Consider the following 22,998-nt stretch of genomic DNA (forward strand, 5'->3'; position numbering starts at 1 on the left):
TCGCCGGATGGCCTCCGAGCTAATGGGCGTTTGCAGATCTCAGCAGGCAGAAAACTCACCTTCTTCACAAATAAGGCATTTTTTTAAGTCACCTCAGTTTAAAAAAATCACTTTTTTTGCTGCATTTGCTATTATCTCAGGGTTTTTTTAAAGGATTTCTTTTCACTGACCCCCACCCAGATACTTTGTGATTACGGCAGCCAGTAGAGAAACAGAAAACTATTCCTCGGTGGAGTTAGCAACCTGGAATTTCAAGCGAGCAGGCGTTACTGTCTAAACCTGCCTTTACTGGCCGCGGCACGCTGCATCCACACGATGCGCAGCCGCTTCGTCGGGCGAACTTGGGCAGCGGGCGCTCCGCTCCGGCGCTGCGGTCTTCAGGGAGGTCACTGGGTGGCCCTTCGCCGAGCTCGGCCCAGACCCGCTTCCAGGAAAAGCTTGTGAGCGAAGGCAGCGACGCCGGCGCCGGGGGAGCCGTGTCCTGACCCCGCCGCGGCAGCACGCCAGCCTGATGGGATCGGCTGGAATGAATCCGCAGCGGGTGCTGCAGACCTGCCCGCGCTGCCTGCCCGCAGTCCTGGCTCGGATCAGCATCGTTTCCAGGCCAAGGTTTTGCCCTGCTGCCTTCCCGTGCTGCCTCACCCGTGTTGCCCGCGCAGCGGGGGCTGAGCAGGGTCTGGATGGAGCCTTTTGCCCTGAACTCGCCTCTGCAGGCAGCGGGGCCGGGCAGCCCGTGGGCAGCCACGGGCAGCTCAGAAGATGCAGCTTCCGCAGCAGCCTCGCTCCTTCTCCTCGCCGTGCCCGGACCCAGCACCGGCGGGAGGACAGGCCAGCCGCTGCCTCCCCGTGCTCGGCATCGGTCTGTAGGGCTGGTGCCAAACTGCGTGGCCCAAGTCTGCTTTGTTTTCCTGGGAAGGGGGCACTTTCCAGGTATTTGTGGAGGAAACAAACCTCTGAAAGCACGTGTTCGGCAGCGGCTCAGCCTCCCAGCGTCTCTCTTGACGGCAGCACGTGATGCCACCCTTTCGTGAGAGAGGTGGCCTGAGTGGCCTGGCAGAAATTCCCCGGCAGAGATCCCCGCTTTGCGGATGTGTTAAGCACCGGCACGGGCAAGAAACGTTCGGGAAGAGCGTGAGACTCCTAACTTTCATAAAGAAAGGAGTCGAGTGGTTGTGATCGCAGTTATGTCCGTCTGCTGCGTTTACTAGCAGCAGCCTGAGGTCTTGACCCACCCCGGGCTCTGCAGGCACCGTCGGTGTCCACCTTTTGGAAGACGCCTCTGAAATCCTCCCACGTTCAGCCCCATCAAGTTTTCTTGATGCCGCTGTTCCCGAAGCTGATGGCGCGTGACCCAGCCCCGGTTACCCCAGTGAAAGCTGCGGGCCACGAACCACGACAGCGACCTTCTGCAGAGCCGCGGTATCTGCCGGTGGCACTGGGGAGCTCCCATGGCTCCATACGGCGCGGCGCGGCGCAGTTGTCTCCCTTGGACGGCCTCCAAGACGCTCACTCAGAATAGCTGGGGATTTCACACCATCCGAATTGCTCAGTTCCTGTTCTCCCCTGCCTGCTGCTAACCTTGAGGATGCGGCGCTCGGATGTCAGATGGGCTCGGGGGGGGGGGGGCGGGGGGGGGTGCGCGCGCGAAAGGCAAGGACTATTCCAGCAATGCCTGGGGCTATTTTCTTCGTGTTAAAATAAGAGATGAGACAGTCTCCACAGCTGGGCTCTCACAGCAGATCTTGGGCTGGATCCGAACCATCCACGAGGTTTTTTAGAACTCCTTTCCTCCGTGTATTCCTGTGGAGCTGTTAAACGAGGGGCCACGTTTATTCAGCGGGTTTTGTTAAAAGATGCCCTTGTTACCGTTATGGAGGGCGGTGATCTGAGGAGAATCTTTCCTGCCTTTTACAAGCGCCTCGTGCCAGTGCAGTCGTACTGGGTGACGTTGTGGTCTGTTGCTGCGGTCGCTTTTCCTGAGCATCAACCCACGCCGCCTGCAAGTCTCCTTACGTACCAGCTCTGTAGTGAGGGCATCTTCTCTCGTCTTGCCTCTTTTGCTGCCTCCAAACTCTGATATTATTTCTGCTGGCGTCGTAAAAGAGGAACTAGGGGCTCTCCACGTGCTGGGCAGGTTTGGTGCTGAGCAGGGCACGGCGACCCCCGTCCTGGGGGCTCAGCCGTGTGGGGGGGGTCTGCACCGGGAGCAGAGCACGGGCACGGCAGGGACCGAGGAGCGGGCGAGCACCTCCCGTCTCTCTTCTCACACCCTTTTGCTTCTCCTCCTCCTGGGTCCTTTTCTCTCCATTCGCCTTTCCCATTCTGTCCTTCCTGCCTCCAGCTGGGGCAGAGCCCGAGTCAGAGGCAGGGGCCGCGTCCCCTCGCAGCCCCCGTCCCTCCCTGTCTGTGCCTGCCCACTCGGGCAGGAGGGATCGCCGTGCGGCGTCCGAGCCTCGAGGCCAGCGTTAAAGTAGGCGCTAGCGAGAGCAGCGTAGCTCTTTGTCCGGCTGCACGGGCACGCTAACAGGTTTCGGCAGGGACCGTGGGGATGTCGGGCTGGGATCCCGCAGCATCGCACCCGTCCGGGTGATCCCAGCTGGAAGGAGTAAGCTGTGACTTCCCATTTGCCCCTTCCTCCTACCTCCCACTCTCCGCTTACAAAAAGGATCTGGGAGCTGCTCAGGCTGGCGCAGCAACGCTCTGATGCCTTTTGCACTCACAAGTGGGCACCGGGCTGGGGGCACAAACCACTGTGCAGCAGAGGGTCCGCAGGCAGCGACCGCTGCCGAACCTCTAATTCCTCCTGCCGGCATTAGAGGTTTGCACCAGCTGACCCAGGGAAAAGGGGGGAAACGGTCGATCCGGCGCTTTCTGTCCCGCGGCTCGGCGGGGCGAAGCGGGGGGTGCGTGCGCACACACAGATGAGAGCTGAGCGAGCGCGGAGGAACCCTCTGACGGAGATGCCCCCGCTCCTGCTGCCGGAAGGGCATCGGCTCCCGCAGCGGCACCGCTTCTCCGGGGGCCAGGGCGAGCTGTGCAACGCTGCGAGCTCCCTGGCCCGGCTCCCGCTGGGATCCGTGGGAAAGGTGTGGGCTGGCAGGGCCATTTTTCAGGGAGTGGGAGGGAGCTGCCGGCTCTGAGCAGAGCCCAGCGGCGGCCGGGCATGGCCCAGGGCTTCTGATGGCCACCGGAACCAGTGCCTTCAGACCCCCGAGCTCGGGGCTGAGCGCTTGCCTCTGCCTCGCGGATCAGGGACCTCGATCCCACTGGTTCTGCCTCCACGTACGGCGCTTCCATCCAGCGCCCCGCGGCGCTGAGCCGGGCAGCGTTTTGGCTCGCACGGGTGCTAGCAGCAAGCCAACCTGCAAGCCTGGGCTGGGGGAGAGGGGCCGCGCTCGCGGCGGGAGGCAGCCAGCAGCCCTGCGTCTGCCCGCAGCCCGCTTTGCCCCGTGCGCTGGGTGCTTGGCACCGGGCTGGATGAGCCCCGCGCCGTTCCCCGGGGGTGCCCGCCGCGGCCGTCCCGTTGTACAGAGGAGCAGAACCGGCGGGCGAGGCGGCGGGAGCGGGACGGGCGTCTGCCCCGCTCCTGCTCCCCGGGGGCTCGCCGCAAGCCGCCGGCGCAGGACGGGGCTGCCTCGAGGGGCTTCCCCCGGCCGCCCTCAGCTGCTGCATCCGTGTGTGTGCGCGCGGGCTCGGGCGCGCGTCCCGAGGGCTGCCGGGCCGGCCGGCGCTAACGACCTCTCTCCACCCCAGAGACTTAACTCGCTGCGACTCCGACTCCTCCATCCCGCACCTGAGCGACCACCAGCGTATCCCCAGCTCTGCGCCCAAGCTGCTGGCTGCCCGGCCCAACCTGCTGACCAGGTCCATCGAGGAGGCTGCTCCCGGCCACCCTGCCATCGCCGCGCCCACCCCCAACGGCGGCAGCAGGCACGCGGAAGCCTCCGCCCTGGGGGCTTTGCCGGAACGGCTGCCCGAGAGCCCCATGGTGATGAAGAAGATGATGATGGTGAACCACGGCATGGAGAAGTCCTCCAGCCTGGGGGAGATCAGCCACCCGACAGCCGGCAAGCACAGCCACTCGGATTCCTCCCGCTCCCACAGCCCCAGCTCCACCGACCCCGACACCCCCTCCCCCATCTCTGACTGCCGGCCCAGCGGCGCCAAGAGCACCCGCATCCCGCAGCTGGCCGCCAAGAAGAGCCCGGGGGACGAGGACAGCAGCTTGACAGGCGATGAGGTTGACCTCGGCCAGAGCAAGAAAAAGTTCCCCCTAAAGATCTTCAAGAAGCCCAAGAAGTAGAGAGAGGAGCGGGGGGAAGAGGAAACCCACCCAGGAGCGTGACCCGCTGGGAGCGGGAGGAGCGGCCGTGCGCCCGCAACGCAGCGCGCCCGCCCGTCCCGGACCCCGCGGGCTCGGGTGCTGGCCAGCGCCCGCCGCCCTCCCCTCCGCACCCTCCGTTTCTGAGTCACCTCACCTAGCACCGGCAGCGGGAGGAGCTATTTAAACTTATTTATTTCCTGATCTCTCAGAAAAAGGAAAAAAAGGAAAAAAAAAAAAAAAAAAAAGAAAAGAAAAAAAAAAAAGAAAAAAAGCTGACCGCTCCCCCTGAAGAGAACAGCCGCCCTTTCTCCCCTTCCGACTGCTGCAGTCCCTGGCTTTGCTGTGCATGGCTTCCAGTTACTCCTGCCTCTGCTCAGCCACACGGCATTTGGGTTTGATTTCAATGTGGTTTTATTTTTTTATTTTATTTTTTATTATGACGATGATGATGATTATTATTATTATTATTATTATTTTCCGGTTCTTCCGCCTCTTCCCACTTTCACACAGGCTGTACAGAAGGTCGGGGTGGTGGTGGGAGCGGGGCCGGCCGCTCCCCGCTCGCCTCTCGGGGCGGCTCAGGTGCAAGCATTCGGGCGAGCTGCCTTCACGGACGTCGCAGCGGTTTTCTCCTCATTTCTACGAGTCACTTTTCTACGCCCCTACAGCCCTCATCACTATGACGGTTGGGAGGGGGAACCCCTCTTTTTTCTTTCTTTTTTTTTTTTTTTTTTTTTTTGTGCGCTCTTGATAAGCAAGGGCAAGTAGAACGCCCTCGCAAGGGAGGGCTCTGCCCTTGCCGGTACTTGTGCACCCGGGAGCTCTGCCCGCGCCCTCGCCCCGTTCCCCGCGGGGGCCGGAGGCGGCCGCAGCCGGCTGGGTTTCCGCGGTGGGATGGGGCTGCCCACCCAGCCGCTCTGCCCGGCCGGGAGCTGCCAGAGCAGGACCGGCGTCTGGATGCGGTGGGGGGCTGGATGCTGGGGCGGCTGCTGGGGGACGGAGGAGCCCACGGCTGCCCCTGTCTTTGCTTCCCAGACCCCCGGACCTGCCGGAGGCAGCTCCTCCGAACGCAGACGTGCCCCGGGGGCTTGGTGGGGCCAGGAGCGGGGACCTGCTGGAGGGTCTCCTGCCTCCATCCCCCCGAAGCCGCCGCGCCCTCAGGCCGGGTGCTGGGGGCTCTGCGCCCTCTCCGAGGACCGAGGGGATGGAGGAGGCTCACCCCGGCGCCCGCCGCCCTTCAAGGCCGTGTGGGCAGCATCCTCCCTGCCCCGAGGCCACGCTCGCCCCAGCCGGAGGCCGGGGTCTGCCTGGCTGTGCCAGCCCACGACCCCGGCGTTGCCGCTGTCCGGTGCCGGCGCAGCCTGCGGCATGTCCCACTCCATCCCAAGCCGCTGCCCGGGGCCTCGGCGTCTCTCCCGTCCCTCCCTCGGCAGGCTGCGGGTTGCACCCTGCTGCTCAGAGCCCCCCCACCGTGGCAGCCCTGGCTGCTGAGGGGGGGGGGGTCCCCATTTCGGCGCATCAACCGTGGGCCGAGCCCCACTCCCTCCGGGCGCAGCTCTGCAGCCCCTGCCCGCAGTGCCCAGCGCCGGGGCTGGCAGAGTTGCCCCCCGCCGCCCGCCCGCGTCCCTCCAGGCTGCTGCCCGGCGCGACGCGGCCCCCCCCGCAGCTCTCCACCAAGGCCTGGGGCTCTGCCCCACTGCCCCGAGCCCCCCGAGCCCCCATCCAGCGCGGCCCCGGCAGCGGGCTGCTGCCCGAGGGCGGAGGAGGATGCACATTTGGCAGGGGAGGAAGAGGAGGCAGGGCGGGATGCTGAAAGCCCCCCCCCGGGGCCTTGCTTTATGCCAGAGTAATATATATGTGTATGTTGACAATACAGGAAGGGCTATAAAGGCGTTTTTTTTGTTTCGTAGGTGGTAGTTAGACAATTACACTGTTGCTTTGAGATAAGTGAAAAAATTCCTCTAAATGACTAAGTGCCTGCATCTCCCCGCGGCTGCTCCGAGGCGCGGGGAAGGGGGGGGGGATGCCGCGCTCGGCCCCCACAGTCGGGGCTGCTGCCGCGGGCACCCCGTGGGGCGGCGGCAGGGGGGGACCCATGGGTGCCCCGCGAGCGGGGGCCGCCCAGGCGGGAGCCGGGGGGTCCGGCGGTGCTGCTTGTGGTGGCGGAGACCTGTTGATGCTTCTGGAGAAGGGGTTGGGGATCCACCAAACGGCAACTGTTGATGCATCTGCCAAGTCTTGATTTTTTTTTTTTTTTTTTTTTTTTTTTGTTCGGGGGGTGGGGTGTCATTTCATAAAACTTTTAAATCCAATAAAGCATGTAGTCTATTTTACGAGCCGGCGTCTGCTGCTCTCTTTCTTCCAGCCTTTCCCAGGCTGCAGCGTGGGGGTCCCATCTTGGGGGGGGGCTCCCAGGGGACCGTGCATCCAGCAGCCGGCCCGGCTACCGCAGCCTGTCCAGCGGCCCGCAGGGACAGACGGACGCCCTGGCTCTCCCCTGCCTGTGCCCTGTGGTCCCCAGGCCATGAGCAGAGCCCTCTCCCGTGGGGTCTGCACCACGCACTTCGGCTCAGCGCCGAAAACAACCCAAAAATAACAATTGCAAAATAATCGCAAAAATAACAACCCCAAAAAACAAATCGCCTGGGCCGGCGCAGCGGTGCTGGGCTGTGGTGCGAGCCGCTGGCGCTGCCGTGTTTCCGCTGCTCAGGAACGGCCTCGTCCCGCCGACACGGCTGCAGAGCCGAACGTCAGCCGGCAGGAGCACGGGGCTAGCGCAGCTGCGCCGGTGCCGGGCTGGAGACCTGCAGGAAGGACGGACGGTCACAGGGACCAGGGTTAAAAACACTTCCCTGGGGCCCCCTCGGCTTCCCCAGTGAGGAACCAGGGCAACCTCAGCCCTTGGCAAAGCCTCTCCCTGCTCACACCCCTCTGCTCCAGGAGCTGAAACCAGCGGGACGTTGTCCCCCCCGCACCCGCGGGCAGCCCGGCGCTGAGCCGAGGGCTGGGACCCTGCAGCCAGGCAGCGCGGGGACGTCAAGGCCGGCAGCTGTGTTTAGGGGGAGGACGCAGCAGGATCCGGCCCGTGCCGGAGGAGCACTGGCACGTGTGGGCGCATCCCCAGCCCAGCCAGCAGCGCGCAGCGACGGTGCTTTGGAAAATGGAGCTTTATTGCAGCAGCAGCAGCAGCAGCAGCAGCAGCAGCAGACACGTGGTGCGCGCGCAGCTGCCTGCGGCTACAAACTCAGCCTGGGGCTCCTGCTCCCCAGCGCCGTGGCTGCTCCCCGGCCCAGGGCAGGCGAGCAGGGACCTGCCCCAGGTTTGGAAATGGCTGCTGGACCAGCCCAGCCCGCCGGCAGAGTGGTACCAGCCGTGCCAGAGCTGCTGGCCCCAAACGCTTGCCTGGGAGACAGCCAGAAGGGCCCAGGGGTCAGCGTGCCATTCCCACCACCATGGTGGGCTTGGCCAACCTGGCCCCTGGCCCAAGGTGGCTGCCACTGGCCAGGATGCTGCCGGCAGCCTGCCCTGCCAGGAGAGAGCTGGGTCAGGGCCAGGGATGGACACAGCCGCTCCCAAACCGCTCCAACAAAACGAGACGACTGCCCAGAGGCAGGCGAAGGGCTGGAGAGCGGCCCAGGACCAGCTGGTCCCTGCTCACAGAGAGTCCCCTAGAAACACCTTTGGAGCGTGCAGAACGTTTCCAGGAAGAATTAAAATACACACTGGGGTCAGTGGTTACCACCTGCCAGGATGGGTGACGGCACACGGGGAGCCACGTGCCCCGGCAGCCGGCCCCGGGCGGGCGTCCCTGTCGCCAGCGGGTCCCCATCTTCCTGGGGGCTCTGAGCGAGGACGTGGGGTGCCCCGGGGCCGGCCTCAGGCTTCGCTGCGGCCGTGGGGCGGCGCGGTGAAGTCGCTGCCGGTCAGGGTGATGGTGAACGGCACATCGATGACGTCTCCGGCCACGTCCCGGGCGGTGGCCGTCCTCCAGGAGCGCAGGGGCTGGGTGGCTTTCTTGAAGCGCTGGCGGGGGGTGAGGGTGAGCAGGGGCTGCCCCAAGCCCCAGCGGGAAGGGGCAGCAGCGGGCATGGCCGTGGAGGGGCTCAGAGCCCACCTCTCGCCCCGGCTCCAGCCCTTTTTCCCTCTTGGGGAAGGGACGGCATCACCTCTGCTGCGTTGCTGGCCTCTCCCGCTCCATCCCCAGCACCAGGGCAGCCCCTGCTCTGCCCCCGTCCCCGTCCCCGTGCCCCATCCCGCCTCGCACACTCACGTCGCTCAGCGTCCCCGACTCGCCGCACAGGGCCACGGCGGCCCAGAGCGGGATCTGCAGGCAGGTGAGGACGCCCATGCAGACCCCCAGGCTCGTGCCCCAGGCGGGGTACTCGTAGGTGCCGTAGCGCAGGGGCTTGCTGTACATGTCCAGGAAGGTGTAGCTGAGGGTGAACTGAAGGGCAGAGCGGGCAGGAGCGATGTGACCCCACGGCACCGCCTGGCCCCAGGGGTCTTGGCGCTGCAGAGACCCCCAGAGCTGCCCCAAACTCCCTCCTGCAGCCACAGAGAGGCCCGGGAGGGTGCCGGGACTGGGGCAGCCCCGCTCCAAACCCATGGCAAGAGCTGCCCCTCTGAGAGGGGAGGGAGAAGAGCTCTTCTCCCCTCGACCTCCAGCCCCAGGCGGGCGCTCAGTGCTCACCAGCAGCAGGCAGGGGGTAAAGAAGGCCCAGCACACCTTGAAGTAGCCCAGCATGTGGCTGCACCAGGGCGGGCACCAGCAGATCATGTCCACGATGTCCTGGCAGAACTGGTTCACGCCTGCAGGCACCCCGGGAGAGGGTCACGGCCGGGTCCCTGCCTGCCCCCAGTGTGGCCCTGATGGGTGCACCCACTCCAGGGCACCCACGACCCCTCGTGCTGGGGCTGAGTCGTGCAGTGGCGGTGCTGGGTGCTGAACATCCACGCTTCAGTGGGTGGAGAGGAAATTGCATCCCCCATACCCAGGGAAAATTGCACCCTGGCTTTGCACCATCTCCTTGCAGGGCTGAGCTGCGCATGGGCAGCAGGACGGGGGGAACTCCCTGCCCGCCCCAGCTCCAAGCTGTCCACAGCTGCACCCTGCAGAGCCTGGCCACGGCAGCGTGGTAGCCAGGGGCTGCCCTGTGCCGTAAACTCCCTGCGGCAGTGCCCCTGCGCTGGCAGCACCGCACCGCACCGCACCCCCCCAGCGCTGGCTGCAGCGTGCCCCGGCGCCGCCCGCGCCGCTCACCGTAGCAGAAGGCGATGCCCAGGCACATGAAGAGGGCGACAATGATCAGCCCAAAGCCGGTGCTGTACGTGTCGATGAGGGTGAACCAGAAGATGCCTCCCTGTGAGGTGTGAGGGACAGGGTCAGCGCGGCTCGGGGCAGCGGGGTGGGCGCAGGGCACCCCATGCCATGGACACTGTCGGCGGCAGGGCGCAGGCGCAGCCCTCCATCCTCCCGCCTCAGGGCTTGGGCAGAGACTGGAGGGGAGAGGAGGCTGTTCCCCAACCTCCATCCTGGCATCGCCCCGAGGGTGCTGGGTGCCGCCGGATGGGGATGCAGGGGATCCCATACCTGGGTGACCAGTAGGAGCCCCAGCAGGTAGAAGGAGGTGCAGAGCGCACCTAGCAATGCCATCTTCCTCCTCCAGTCACGCAGGGCTGGGAACTCGTCCAGGATGGCTGTGGTGATGCCCTCAATGTTCCCGAACTGAGGGATGGGAGAGTTCAGTGAGGGGGACGTCCCCGTCCCTGCCTCCCCCGGACTGGGTGCAGGGGACAGCCCTCACAGAGGGGACTTTGCAGGGCACTGTCCCCATGTGCATCCCCATCCCTGTGACACCTGGGCACGTAGAGAAACCCATGGGTGGGATGTGGGATGTGGCTGCATCCCTGCCCCATCGTGCTGGGTGCAGCCCCACACCAGTGGGATGTGGCTACATCCATGTCCGCCACCCCGGGTGACAGCCCCACCTGCATGGGGCCATGCATCCCCCCAATTCAGCACCATCCTCGTGCTCCTGGCCCATGCACGTCATGCCATCTGCATGCCTGAGACGGGGTGTACCTGGCACCCCAAGGCCAGGCACAGGGCAGGGCATGGGGCTGCCCGAGGTGACAATCACCAAAGTGTCCACTCCCAGTGTGAAGAGCATCAGGAAGAAGAGGATGGACCAGAACGGGGAGCCGGGCAGCAGGGAGAGGGCTTCAGGGTATGCCACGAACGCCAGCCCGGGGCCTGTGGGGTGAGACGAGGGGAAGCATGAAAGGACGTGCCGCGGTGAGACGGGCCAAGCCCAGCAAGCCGGTAGCCAGGCTGGACGTGAGCTCGGCTGCAGCCCCGTGGCCCCATCCCTGCGCAGGGCACCAGGATGTCCCCCGGCACGGCACGGGTCCCCCCTCCCCAAGCCCGTACCTGAGTCAGCAACGTGGCCCACGGGGACTTGTTTCCTCCAGGCCATGTGCCCCAGCACCGAGAAGATGGCGAAGCCGGCGAAGAAGCTGGTGCAGCAGTTCCCGATGGCGATGACCAAGGTGTCCCTGCCGGGGAGCGTGCCGCAGCCCCACGGCCGTGGGGTAAGGATGGAGATGGGGCCGCACGGTCCCGTGGGGGGCTCGGACCCCTCCATCACCGCCCTGCTCCTCCCCAGCCACGGCTGTGTCTGCCCCGACAGCCTGTGCCCCCCAGCCCCGCTCACCGGATGACGTTGTTGTCAAACTTGTTGTAGGAGGCCATGGAGAGCAGCCCCCCGAACCCGATGCCCAGGGAGTAGAAGATCTGCGAGGCTGCGTCACTCCACACCTGGAGGGCAGCAGTGCCGGGGGGCTGCAGGACTCCCCAGCCCACCCTGCCCCACTGCCCCTGGCTGGCGGGGGGGATCCCTGCTTTCGGGACCCCCCTGGCCCCGGCGCAGAGTTACCTGGGCGCTCTGCAGCCTGCTCCAGTCCGAGGAGAGGTAGAAGCGGACGCCGTCGAGGGAGCCGTCCAGCGTGGCCCCCCGGATGATGAGGATGAGGATGACCAAGTAGGGGAAGGTGGCCGTGAAGTACACCACCTGCACAGGACACGGCTCGGCTCGGTCCCCCCTCCGCCGGCACGGCAACCCCCCACGGCGCTGCCCCTCACCTTGCCTGAGCTGCGGATGCCCTTCAGCATGCAGAGGAAGATGAGGATCCAGGCCGCCAGCAGGCACAGGGCGAGGGGCCACTGCACGGGGCCGGGGTCCCCGAGGCCGGAGCTGTGCGTCACCCCCAGAACCTGCTCGCTGCGGCGCGGGGATGCAGGTCAGCGGGGCGGGGGATGCAGGGCACCCCGTCACCTCCGCAATGTCCTCGCCCACCCCCTCTGCCATTCACAAAGCCTCCAGTGTCACCCACCGCTGCTTGTGGGGGCTCAGCCCCAGCCCCCTGGACCAGGGGAGGTGGAGCCGAGCCAGGGCTGGACCCCCGGACAAGGGCCGAGGGAGGCACGCGTCGATGCTGCCACGCGGGGACTTACTTCCAGAAAACCTCGCTGGCACTGACCCAGCCGGCGCTCCCCGACGTGTTCTGCAATGCACAGCCGCAGCAGGTCACCGTCACCGCCACCGCCACCGCCACCCTCCCTGATGTCCCTGCTGGCCCTGGCCCCAGCCCCTGCCTGGCCCTCCTCTTAGATTCATGGAATCATTTGGTTGGAAAAGACCTTTGAGAGCTGGCTGAGCATGAGCCAGCAGTGTGCTCAGGTGGCCAAGAAGGCCAACAGCATCCTGGCTTGTGTCAGGAATAGTGTGGCCAGCAGGAGCAGGGCAGGGATCGTCCCCCCGTACTCGGCACTGGGGAGGCTGCACCTGGAATACTGTGTCCAGTTTTGGGCCCCTCAGTACAGGAAGGACATTGGGGTGCTGGAGCGTGTCCAGAGAAGGGCAGTGGAGCTGGGGAAGGATCTGGAGCACAGGGCTGGTGGGGAGCGTCTGAGGGAGCTGGGGGTGTTCAGCCTGGAGAAGAGGAGGCTGAGGGGAGACCTGATCGCTCTGCAGCTCCTGACAGGAGGGGGCAGGGAGGGAGTGTTGGTCTCTTCTCCCAAGTAACAAGCGATAGGACGAGAGGAAATGGGCTCAAGCTGCATCAGGGAAGGTTTAGATTGGATATTAGGAAAAATTTCATCACAGAAAGGGTAGTCAAGCATTGGACCAGGCTGCCCAGAGAGGTGGGGGAGTCCCCATCACTGGAGGGGTTCAAAAAACGGGCAGAGGTGGCACTTTGGGACATGGTTTAGTGGGCATGGGGGTGTTGGGTTGATGGTTGGACTGATGATCTTAGAAGTCCTTTCCAACCTTAGTGATTCCTAGTTTTTACTTTCATTAAAGTAATCCAGCCACCAAGGCAGGAAACACAAAATTGCTATTCTACTCTTAATTGATTTAGTGGAGGACGTGGTAATGTTAGGTTACTGGTTGGACTGGATGATCTTAAAGGTCTTTTCCAACCTAAACGATTCCATGATTCTATGATTCTATCATCAAGTCCAACCGTGGACCTCTCCTGCTGCAGGCAAAGCTTCTCCCAACAGAAACCACCTCCCCAGTCCTCGTGCGGTGTCTGGCCGCGCTGCATCCCACCCCGGGGCCGGACCCTGCCGTGCTGCCAGCCCCGGGGGCCACTGACCTGGCAGAGGTCTGCATTCCTGGGGGCATCGCAGGACCAGGGCAGGGGGCTCTGGAAGGAGGAGCCCAGGTAGTAGAAAGCCCAGGCGATGATGACGTTGTAGTAGAGGGACACCAGGGAGCACACGATCAGCATGGCAACACCAACACCTGCACGAGGAGAGGGGCTGCCAAGGGGGTGACGCTATGCCTGCCCTCACCCCACGGACCCCCAGCATGGGTCCATGGGGCCAGAGAGGCTGCAGGAGACCTGCCCGGGGCTGGCCAGGGACTCGGGGTGCAGGCTGGGGCCTCACCAAGGGGGTATCCCAGTGCCTGTGCCCACCCCGCACCCCTTCCCGCAGCCTAGCCCCAGCGGCTGCAGGGGGGGAAGGAGCAGTGCCCCCAGCCCCACCTTTCAGGAGCGGGCAGCACTTCCAGACAGTGATGGGTCCGGTGGCCCCGTACTGGCCCAGGCTCAGTTCCATCAGGAAGAGGGGCAGCCCCGTGACGAGCAGCATGATGAAGTAGGGGATGAGGAAGACACCTGGGAGGAGAGGGGCAGCGGGTTAGGGGGATGGCCGGCACCAGTCCAGGCCCCCCAAAGGACAGACGTGCATGGTTCGGACTCGTGTCAGGGGCATGTGTCCGGGCAGGATGCAGCGGAGCAGGGAAAGCTCTGGGGGCTGCTGGCTCCATCCCAGGGGCCGTCCCCAGCAGACGAGATCCCCATGAGCCCCACAGTGGGGGCTGAGCTGGGAGCTGGTGGGATCCTGCTGGCCCTGTCTTGGGGTGGGTGCTGGGAGCAGCGCTGGGGTGCAGCCGTGGGTGCCACGATGGTGCTCAGGGCCCCGGGATGCTCAGGGCCCTGGGATGCTCAGGGCTGCAGGATGCTCAGGGCTGCGGGATGCTCAGGGCTGCGGGATGCTCAGGGTCCTGGGATGCTCAGGGTTGCGGGATGCTCAGGGTCCTGGGATGCTCAGGGTTGTAGGATGCTCAGGGCTGCGGGATGCTCAGGGCTGTGGGATGTGCCCACAGCAGATCCTGATGTTTCCTCTGGCAATACACTGACATCTCCATCTTTACACAGCTTGTCTCACCAGCAGCCTTCTCTGTGGAGGAAATCCTGCTCCTTGCAGCCTCAGCCAGGCCAAATTTGTGCTGGAAAAGGACTTTTTCCAGGAGAGAAATCGGCATTTCCCAGCTGGCAGCCAGCTGCAGCCCAAACCCATCCTCTCCCGGTGGCAAAGCTCCAGTGCTGTTCCCCACAGCGGAGCAGCGCTCCAGCCATGATGCCGTATCCGAACCCCGCTCCCCCGCAGCCGTGCTGACAGACCAGATTTGGGGCTGACTGCTCGTTAGCCCGGCACTCATTAGCACAGCGCTGGGGCGGGGGGGCCAGGCTGCCTCCGCATCTGCTGCGCACGCCACAGGGGAATCACCAGCCGGCTCTGGCAGAGGCTTTGCAGGGCTCAGCCCAGGGCGGAGGGGACCGTGGCGGGGTTGAAAGCCCCATTGGGAATTGGGAATCCTGCTTGGCTGCTGGCAGAAGCTGGGAGCGAGGGGCAACGGTGCTCCAGTCCCGCTGGCTCCCTGCAGCTGCAGGCACCGACCGTGGGGCCGGGGGACAGAGGTAGGGCAGCGTGTCCCTGCTCTGCCCACGGCGCTGCGAAATGGTGGCTCTGGCTGCTTTGCAGGGGTCTTCTGCAAGAGGTGCTGCACGGGGAGAAACCTCCCCACCTCCCCAGCTCCGCAGCTTCGGGATAAAACCCCCACGACTGCCTTTCCCCCCCATCCCCATCCCTTGGGGCAGGGGGGTGGCAGCTCCCCCTGCACCCCAATATCTCCTGCTGGCCCCAAGCCCCTTTGGCTGATGCTTTCCGGAGGATGGGCAGGGATCAGCTTCCCCGTCCCCGCAGTGCCCACGGGCGGGCGGCAGTGACATCCAGTGGCAAGCACACCGATGGCTGCGCCTGCCCGAAGCTGCCCTGGCCTCGCTGGGGTTAGGGATCAGCGGGGCGATGCACCCCGCAAGAATCCTGCAGCACAATCTATCTCCTGCCCTTCCCGGGCCCGAGGGTGCAGCTGGCTTTGGGCATGTGTGGCCCGGTGCGGTGCAGGCAGCTCCTGCCCGCAGGCAGCCATGCCCCAGGAGAGGGTTTGGGGAGCGAGGGGCTGGTGGTGGGAGCACTGGGAGCGGGAGGCTGGGGGTGCAGCCGCTTCTCCTTCCCCCTCTGCCACCTCCCCGGCCTTGGTGCTAACGCGGGTCAGGCTCTGCAGGCCCTCGGGAAGGAGGAGATGCCTCCCCGGGAGGATCCGCAGCCAACCCTGCGCCCCAGCCCCAGCACGGGGCACAGCAGCCCCATCGCCCAGCAGTGAGCTCTGCCCCAAAGGCCAAATTCCTCCCCAGTTAGGCAAGGTGCAAAGCTCGGGGCAGCCCAGCCCTGGCACATCCCCGCCAAGGCGCTGGTGCTGCCCCAGACCTGTGCAGGGACAGGTGCCAGCCCCGTCGGGCGGGCAGGGGTGAGCGCACGCAGGGCAGGGCATTTCGGATGTTTGCAGGTGTTGGGGATGGCTGGAGCATGGGTTCAGGGGGGGTGTGGAGCACCAGGCAGTGTCCCGGGTGAGCCCCCTCCAAGAGGAGATATCTGGAGCCAACATCAGGGCAGCAGCAGAAGTGAGTGGCTCAGGAATGACCTTTGGGGAGGTTTCTCCCATCCCACAGCCCAAAGGCACGGCACCGAACCTGGGGACGTTGCCACCAGGCACCAGCTACGCGCCACGCTGCCCGCACTTTGTCCTGCCCCAGAAATGCAGCGGGTTATTGCCCTCGCTTGGCTGCCTTCCCGGGTGTTCCTGTCCGACTGAATTGGGTTTTGCAGCGGACGGGCACCTCCGCGCACCATGCGCAACAGCCTGCAGCTGCACGGCACCAGAGGGGCCCTGCTACCGCTGCTGCAGAGGGGCTGACACTGCTGCAGGGGGGTCACTGCCTTTCTGGCCAAGCCCCGCTTCTCCGGGCAGGGGCAGAGATGCTCTTCCTGGGGCAGAGATGCTCTGCAGTGGGGGTCTGCCTGGTGGCAGCTCTTTTTGGCCCAAACCAACCCAGGATGGTGTTGCAGGCTGCCCCCGGGCTCACCCCAGAACCCTTAAACCCTTAAAGCCCTTGAACCCTTAAAGCATCCTTCCCCGTGGTCCTGACGGTGGGATTAAAGCGGTGGTGTCCAGGTAGGCAACGCTGGACCTGGAATCCCGCCAGCACCCGTGTTTGCTGTCCTGGAGAGCACAGCCCCCATGCACCGTCACACTGTCCCTCCCCAGCCCCGCATGTTCCTGACCTCCGTCCAGGAGAAGCGAGCAGTGCCTGGGTGCCTGGGGAAGGGGTTGCATGTGTCTGCAGCAGGGACCCACCTCCTCCGTTGCGGTAACACAGGTAAGGAAAGCGCCAGACGTTGCCCAGCCCCACGCAGTAGCCCAGGCAGGACAGCAGGAACTCGTATTTGCCAGCCCAGGTCTCCCGAGGTGGGCTGGGGGCCAGGATCTCAGGCTGGAGTTGGGGTCCTGGCCAGGGCTGGCTGGTGGGGTCAGTGGTGGGACCCTCCATCTGGAAGATGTTGACCTGTGGAGGGGGAGCAAAGCATCAGGAACCGCTGGCTGCAGCCTGCAAACCCCGCAAGGCTCCTGGGAAGAGCTGGGCACAGCCAAGCTCTCCCTGAAAAAGCATCTGGTTCCCAAAGGGGCTTTGGAGGGGGGGGGTCTCCCTGAAACCTGCCCTGCCAGAGCCTGTGGTGGCCTGTGCTGTGGGACGTGGGAGGCTTGGGCTGGCCCACAGCTCCGTGCCTCTCCCCAGGCTCCAGCTCAAAAGCCCTGGGCGTGTTTGATCCAGCAGATCCTCCCATAACCTGAAAGTCAGCAGCTGGAATTCAGCCACTCCCGTGATGAGTTTTTATCTCTGCTCTCTACATGCACCCAGGACTATCTGAACACAGGGACTGCCAGGAACGGCACCCCAGCATCCAGCCCTGCACCAGGCAGATGAGGGTGCAGGGATGCTTGCCACTGCTTGATGCACTGCTCATCAAAGCCCTCCTGCCCAGCCCCTCCGAGGCCAGCGGGGCCATCACCGGCTCCCACCTTTGCCGGGGTCTTGCCCATGTGCCCGGCCAGGGGACCCCTGAGCAAGGGCTAGAGTCATTGGCTCATGCTGTGCCAGGGCAAAGCGGTGCTGGACTGTCCTGGTTTTGGCTGGGATGGAGTTAATTTTCTTCCCAGTAGCGGGCATAGTGCTGTGTTTTGCATTTAGGATAAGAAGAATGCTGATAACACACTGATGGTGTAGTTGTTGCTGAGCAGTGCTGACACCAGGCAAGGACTTTTCAGCTTCCCAGGCTCTGCCAGGGGCACAGGAAGCTGGGAGGGGGCAGAGCCAGGACAGCTGCCCAAAGGGCCATTCCATACCATACGGCGTCATGCTCAGTCTATAAGCTGCGGGGAGTTGGCCGGGGGGAGCGATCGCTGCTCGGGGACTGGCTGGGCATGGGTCGGCGGGTGGTGAGCAATTGCATTGGGCATCACTTGCTTTCTCTAGTATTATTACTATTATTCTATTGTTATTATTATCATTACCATTTTACTTTATTTCAATTATTAACCTGTTCTTATCTCACCCCAGGAGTGTTTCTCACTCCTACTCCTCCGATTCTCTCCCCCATCCCACCGGGGCAGGGGGAGCGAGCGAGCGGCTGTGTGGTGCTGAGCTGCTGCCTGGGGTTAAACCCCGACATGGATGCAGGGAGGAGAGACCTGTTGCTGTGCACCCCGTGCAGAGCATTGCTCGGTGCGGGCAGAGGTGGGGGACCTGCAGGGTGATGGGGGCTCGCACCTCTCACCAGCCCCGCACCCCGCACCCTGGCCCTGCCGGCACCTCTGCTGAAGGGGGAACGCATGCGGTGGGGCGAGAGGGAACAGGGATTTGTGCCTCATTCCTTATCGTGAGTTACTGCCCCAACCACTCCCGCAGCCGGCCAGCGGCTCGGCAGGGCCTCAGGGCTCGTAGAGGCTGTAGGATAGCTGCTCTGCTCCCAGGGCACGGCCGGCAGTGCCTCAGGGAGCTGCAAGGTCACGGCAAGGTTTGGGGCTGTGATCCCTTCCAGCAGCACCTTGGGCACAGGTCCTGCCACCCTAGGAAGGATGGAGGGACCCTCCCAAATCGGCCCGCAGAGGTTGCTCCAGCCACGCAGTCCTTCCCTGGAGGTCCCCTCTGCTACCGGGGCTGCAGCTTTGCCCCGGTCCCACCAGGACAGATCCCTCCCCAGCAAGGTTGAGACCACCAGGAGAGAAGGGGATCAACCAGGGGCTCTAGCAGTGTGATGAGAAGTCTGGAGAAGAGGAGGCTGAGGGGACACCTTATCGCTCTCTACAACTACCTGACAGGAGGGTGCAGTGAGGTGTGTGTTGGTCTCTTCTCCCAGGTAGTTAGCGATAGGATGAGAGGAAATGGGCTCAAGCTGCACCAGGAGAGGTTTAGATTGGATATTAGGAGAAATTTCTTCATGGAAAGGGTAGTCAAGCATTGGACCAGGCTGCCCAGAGAGGTGGGGGAGGCCCCATCCCTGGAGGGGTTCAAAAAATGGGCAGAGGTGGCACTTTGGGACATGGTTTAGTGGGCATGGGGGTGTTGGGTTGATGCTTGGACTGATGATCTTAGAGATCCTTTCCAACCTTAGTGATACCTAGTTTTTACTTTCATTATAAATAATCCAGCCACCAAGACAGGAAACATGAAATTGCTACTCTACCCTGAATTGGTTTAGTGGTGGACTTGGTAATGTTACGTTACTGGTTGGACTGGATGATCTTAAAGGTCTTTTCCAACCTAAACGATTCTATGATTCTATCATACTTGGGGATGTTGCTGCATGGGGAATTTCTTTTAAGTATCAGTGTCACAACAGAGGCAAACGGTCGTTCTCAGCCCAACTGTGCACAGCCCGCGGGGGACAGAGCATGGGGCCTTGGGAGCGTGCGGCTCTCATCCCAGCCCTGCCTCTGCCAGCCCCGCACTGCTGGGACTTGGGTCCCCCACCTGTGGGACCCTGCGGGGGAAGCACCGCTCAAGGCCGAGGAGCATCGCTCAGTGACCAAGCAGCGTTATGATTCACAGCCCACAAAGCTGAGATCGGAGCTGACCCCATGCGTGATGCAAGCCAAAGGCTGGACTGCCCAGCCTTCGCTCCCGCTGGAGCGCGAGTGTTAATTTTAGAAAAGGATCCAGTTTTGAATTAAATAATAAAAAAAAAAAGCCTCCGTGATGCAGCATTCCTGCTCAGGCTTGAGGGTGGTGATCCAGTGTTTACCTGTCCTGCATAGCATCCTTTTCCTTTACTCACACCACCCCTTCCTAAGCAACAGGATGGGTCATTGGGAAAGCAATTTGCAAACCCCAGCCACGTGGAAACTGATCCTCCATCTCTACGGTCTCCAGTGGCTGCAGAAACCCTGGTTCCCCAGCCCTTTCTCCCAGGGCTGTGGGCAGCAGAGCAGCCGGCAGGAGCCATGCCTTGCAGCAGGCAGGAGCACTGGCCAGGCTCGACAGAGCACGTGCTGCTGAGGGCGGCTCTCCCAGGGCAATGCCACAGGGTCCCCGAGATGTGGGCATTTTGGGGCTGTTCGGAGGCAACAGTTTCTCAGCCACATGCAGCCCCAGGACACCAAGATGTCTGCTCCTGTGCAAAGTCCATGGGTGCAGCACATCTCCCTCCAGGCACCTGATCCCAGGGAATCGCAGCCTGGGAGTGCCAGCATCCCCGTGAGCGTGTTTACTCCAGAAAGCAGGGCGAGCCTCGCCATGGGCCTTCCTGCAAGGTGCCAGGTATCAGCTCTCGGTTATCTGTGGGTGGTTGAACCAAGGTGCAGAGTAACCATGCCATCAGCTGAGCAGGCACTGCCTTGCATGCGGCACCGCATCGAAGCTGTCTGTCCTCCCAGAACTGGCTGGGAAGCACGGCGCAGGGATGCCCGGCGTGTTTACAGGAGCCAGCCCAGGCGCAGCAGGGCCAGCGCAGACCCAGCAAGTCCTGCTGAGCCTGCCAAGCCGTGCTACGGGTGCCCTGCGCCCCTGGCAGCATCTGCCATCCCCACACCTCCTGGGGCTTCCTGCTGCCAGCGTCCTCGTCCCCCATCGCCCAGAGCAAGGGAAAGGTGGTTGTAACCATCCAACCATGCTTTAGAGGTACTGCAGCTCTGGATGGAAATTCCCTGAGCAGCAAGTCTGGCCCCACTGGCTCAGCAGGACCTGCTCCCTGCCACCTTACCCACCCCAAATGCTGGCAAATGTGACCAGGGGGTCTCAGGAAGGAGAGGCAGGATGGGGCTGAGGAGAAGCAGCGCTCGGCAACCTTCGGCGCAGCCGGCAGCAGGGCTGTGCAAGCACCCCGGCCCCGCTGCTCGCTCCTTGCTCACCACGGGGAGACGGCGCAGTGGGATGCGAGGGCTCCAGCCCTGCCAGTCTCAGCCCAGAGCATCCAGCGCTGCCACTGTGACCAAGCCCTGTCCTGTCCCATGCCCCCACGTTCTTGCACTGCAGCAGGACCAGACGGCTGAAGCCCTGACGGCAGCCTGCAGCCCCCCACCACGGCACAAGGGCGAGCAGTGGGGTCCCTTCAGCCCTTTACAGAGATGCTCCGAAAAGTATCAGCCCCACCTGCCCTCGCGAGGAGAGCCAGCCTCACCGGGCACAGCCACCCCAAAGCCCTCCAGATGGGTGGGAGACCTGCCCTGTGCCCAAGGGGACACCAGGCTCCGGCTGCTTTGTGCATCCTGAGCAAACCTGGCAGCTCGACCAAACTGCAGCCGCAGGGCAAACGGCAAGGAGGCATCCACCTCTCGGGGATGGAGAAAGGGCACTGCTCCACGGCGGAGGGATTGCAAGAGGAATGGAGCCAGGCTGAGACCCAAAGGCTGGCCACCACCTTGGCATGTGGGTGGATAAGGGACAACGATCTGCGGAAAACTCTGCAGCATCCAGACATCCCCGGTGCTGTCCCACCACAACCGTGGCTCACTGGGTGGGGGGGGGGGGTCCTAGCTGCGATGGGGCTGTGGAGGGTGATCTGCACCCCGTGGGTCACCAGCACTGGGGGCAGGGGCTCCTGCAGCCTGGGGCAGGGCAGACACGTCCCCCTCAGGGCCCCGGTCCTACCGTGGGCTCCGGCGGCGCGGTGGGGACCGGAAGCCCCGGCGTGTCGAGGTGCCCGGTGCCTGGCATTTCCTGCTCAGAGGCGGGAGGGAGGGACAGCCACGGTCTCTCACCTGCGCCAGGTGCAGCTCCGCCCCGGCCAGGGTGCAGGATCTGCTGTGACGTGGTCCCCACAAGTACCCCCAGAGCCCACAGCCTGCACAGCCCCCCCAAAAACCAGTTCATCCCGCTTGCTTTTGCAGTTAGGAAGGACCAGAGGCATCGCTGCCTGCTCTGTACGAGTTCTGGGGACGGGGTTGCGCTCAGCGGGGTGAGACAGGACCCATTGCTCACCCAGAGCTCGGTGCAGGGTGTGCTCTGGGGTGGCCCCTCTCAGCACCAAGCCTCTGCTGGGACGTGGTTTCGTGCTGGGCTCCCCGGACACCCATGGCTGAGCCACACTGCAGGAGCAGCCCGGTGCCTTCCCCAGCCGTGGCTCCGCACAGGAGGGGCACCAAGGCACCGGGGCCGCAGCGCTGCCAAGGCAGCCGATCCCAACCCCGCTACAGAGCAGTGTGAGGAGGCAGACAACAGTGCCAGGCTCCCACCCGGTGCTGCAGGCCAGTGGGCATGAAGGCATGAGGAAGAGGGGGGGAGTGGTACAAAGGGACACGGAGGGGTCCGCTGTCCCCTCCAAGCTGAACAGCAGCCAGGTGGAAGGAAGGAGCAGTTTCAGGAATAGCTCCATCTCCCTTTACAGGTTATCTCTGATGGCTGCATCCCCCAAAACGCCTGTTACTGTCACCTGATTTTCCCAGTTAGTGTCTGTGCTCTCCCAGCCCGTTTGCTGGGAAAACCAGGCAGCCAAATAAGGAACAGAAATAGTGGTGCGGGTTTTCTGGGAGACAGACTGCTGCCGCCTTCGCACAGGCTCAGCACCAGCAGTAGTAGCAGCTGCTGAAAGAGCTCAACTTAAAACTGTGATCTCTCCGTGAAAGAGTCAGTACTTCTCCTGCGGTTCCCTCGTTCCAGCCACTGAGTCATCTTCTGTTCTTGTTAGCATTTCCGCCTCCTTTCCTCTGCATCTTCCAGGGGACGCTGGGTTAGATCCCTGATCCTCTGCTGCACACCAGCTTCCGTCTGTCTCTCAGTATTACATGCATTTTTTTCACAGCTGATGCACTGGCCAGTGCCATCACACTGCATCTGGAGCCAGCTGCTTCTAACCTCTGAACGGAGCAGGTTCCTCAGAAGAAGGAAACCCCCTTGAACCACGACTATCCCCCACCACCGCAGCAGGGAGAGTGGAGAAAGGGACAGATTTCAAATACAGGTTCAGCAGAATCAACTCTTTTCAACTGAGAACACTTTGGGAAGACGGGAATGGGTCGTGAATTGTCCAGTGATCCACTAAGCTGGTGACCCCCTCTGAAAGACTGTATGAATTCTTTGTGGGGTGACTGCAATCGAATCTAAGTCCGGAGCAAAAAGGAAGCTCCTCATGGGAGGAAACCAAAGGAAGAAAGAGTCATTCTTCTTGGTGACTGTGGTTGCCTTCATCTCACGCCATCTGCCAGAGTGCTGCTGTACTCCTGGGGCAGTGCCAAGTCCTAGACCTTGCAAGAGAGACAATAAAAATCAAGCAGTCTCTTCAAATGAACAGCGTTTCTACAGACGTTTCTGGGTCAAGGAATTAACTGTAATTCCACCCAAAAGAGGGAAATGGAAGAGGTATTTTTAACTTGGGTAACTTTGGTGGTCTTGTTTAAGGTAGAGTTTTTGCACACAGTTGGCCCAGGACAACTGAGGAACGAGTAATCAGAGTTGGGGAATTAGCATAGTGTGCCAAGATACACAAA

General features: G+C 63.2%; 2 protein-coding genes across 4 annotated transcripts in view; one reads left to right on the forward strand and one right to left on the reverse strand.

The window, feature by feature from the left end:
- STIM1 (stromal interaction molecule 1) overlaps positions 1-4,326 on the forward strand; it is a 117,093-nt gene extending 112,767 nt beyond the window's left edge. For all 3 annotated transcript variants that reach the window (XM_075716660.1, XM_075716665.1, XM_075716673.1), the window contains one exon: positions 3,754-4,326. In XM_075716660.1, coding sequence (XP_075572775.1) covers positions 3,754-4,303 — 550 coding nt within the window. In that variant the 3' untranslated portion in view covers positions 4,304-4,326. The remainder of the gene's footprint in view (positions 1-3,753) is intronic.
- A 3,874-nt stretch (positions 4,327-8,200) lies between these two features.
- LOC104033003 (sodium-dependent proline transporter-like) lies at positions 8,201-21,229 on the reverse strand. Its single transcript, XM_075722189.1, has 15 exons — positions 21,164-21,229; positions 16,375-16,582; positions 13,379-13,510; positions 12,986-13,134; positions 11,838-11,887; positions 11,466-11,604; positions 11,260-11,394; positions 11,038-11,141; positions 10,755-10,879; positions 10,465-10,577; positions 9,915-10,049; positions 9,585-9,684; positions 9,015-9,133; positions 8,595-8,768; positions 8,201-8,347 (listed from the first exon to the last, which is right to left on the reverse strand). The coding sequence occupies exons 1-15, from the start codon at positions 21,227-21,229 to the stop codon at positions 8,201-8,203; spliced, it is 1,896 nt and encodes a 631-aa protein (XP_075578304.1).
- Between the last annotated feature and the right edge of the window lie 1,769 nt (positions 21,230-22,998).

The sequence above is a fragment of the Pelecanus crispus genome, chromosome 1 (assembly GCF_030463565.1).
Source record: "Pelecanus crispus isolate bPelCri1 chromosome 1, bPelCri1.pri, whole genome shotgun sequence".
Classification (NCBI taxonomy): domain Eukaryota; kingdom Metazoa; phylum Chordata; class Aves; order Pelecaniformes; family Pelecanidae; genus Pelecanus; species Pelecanus crispus.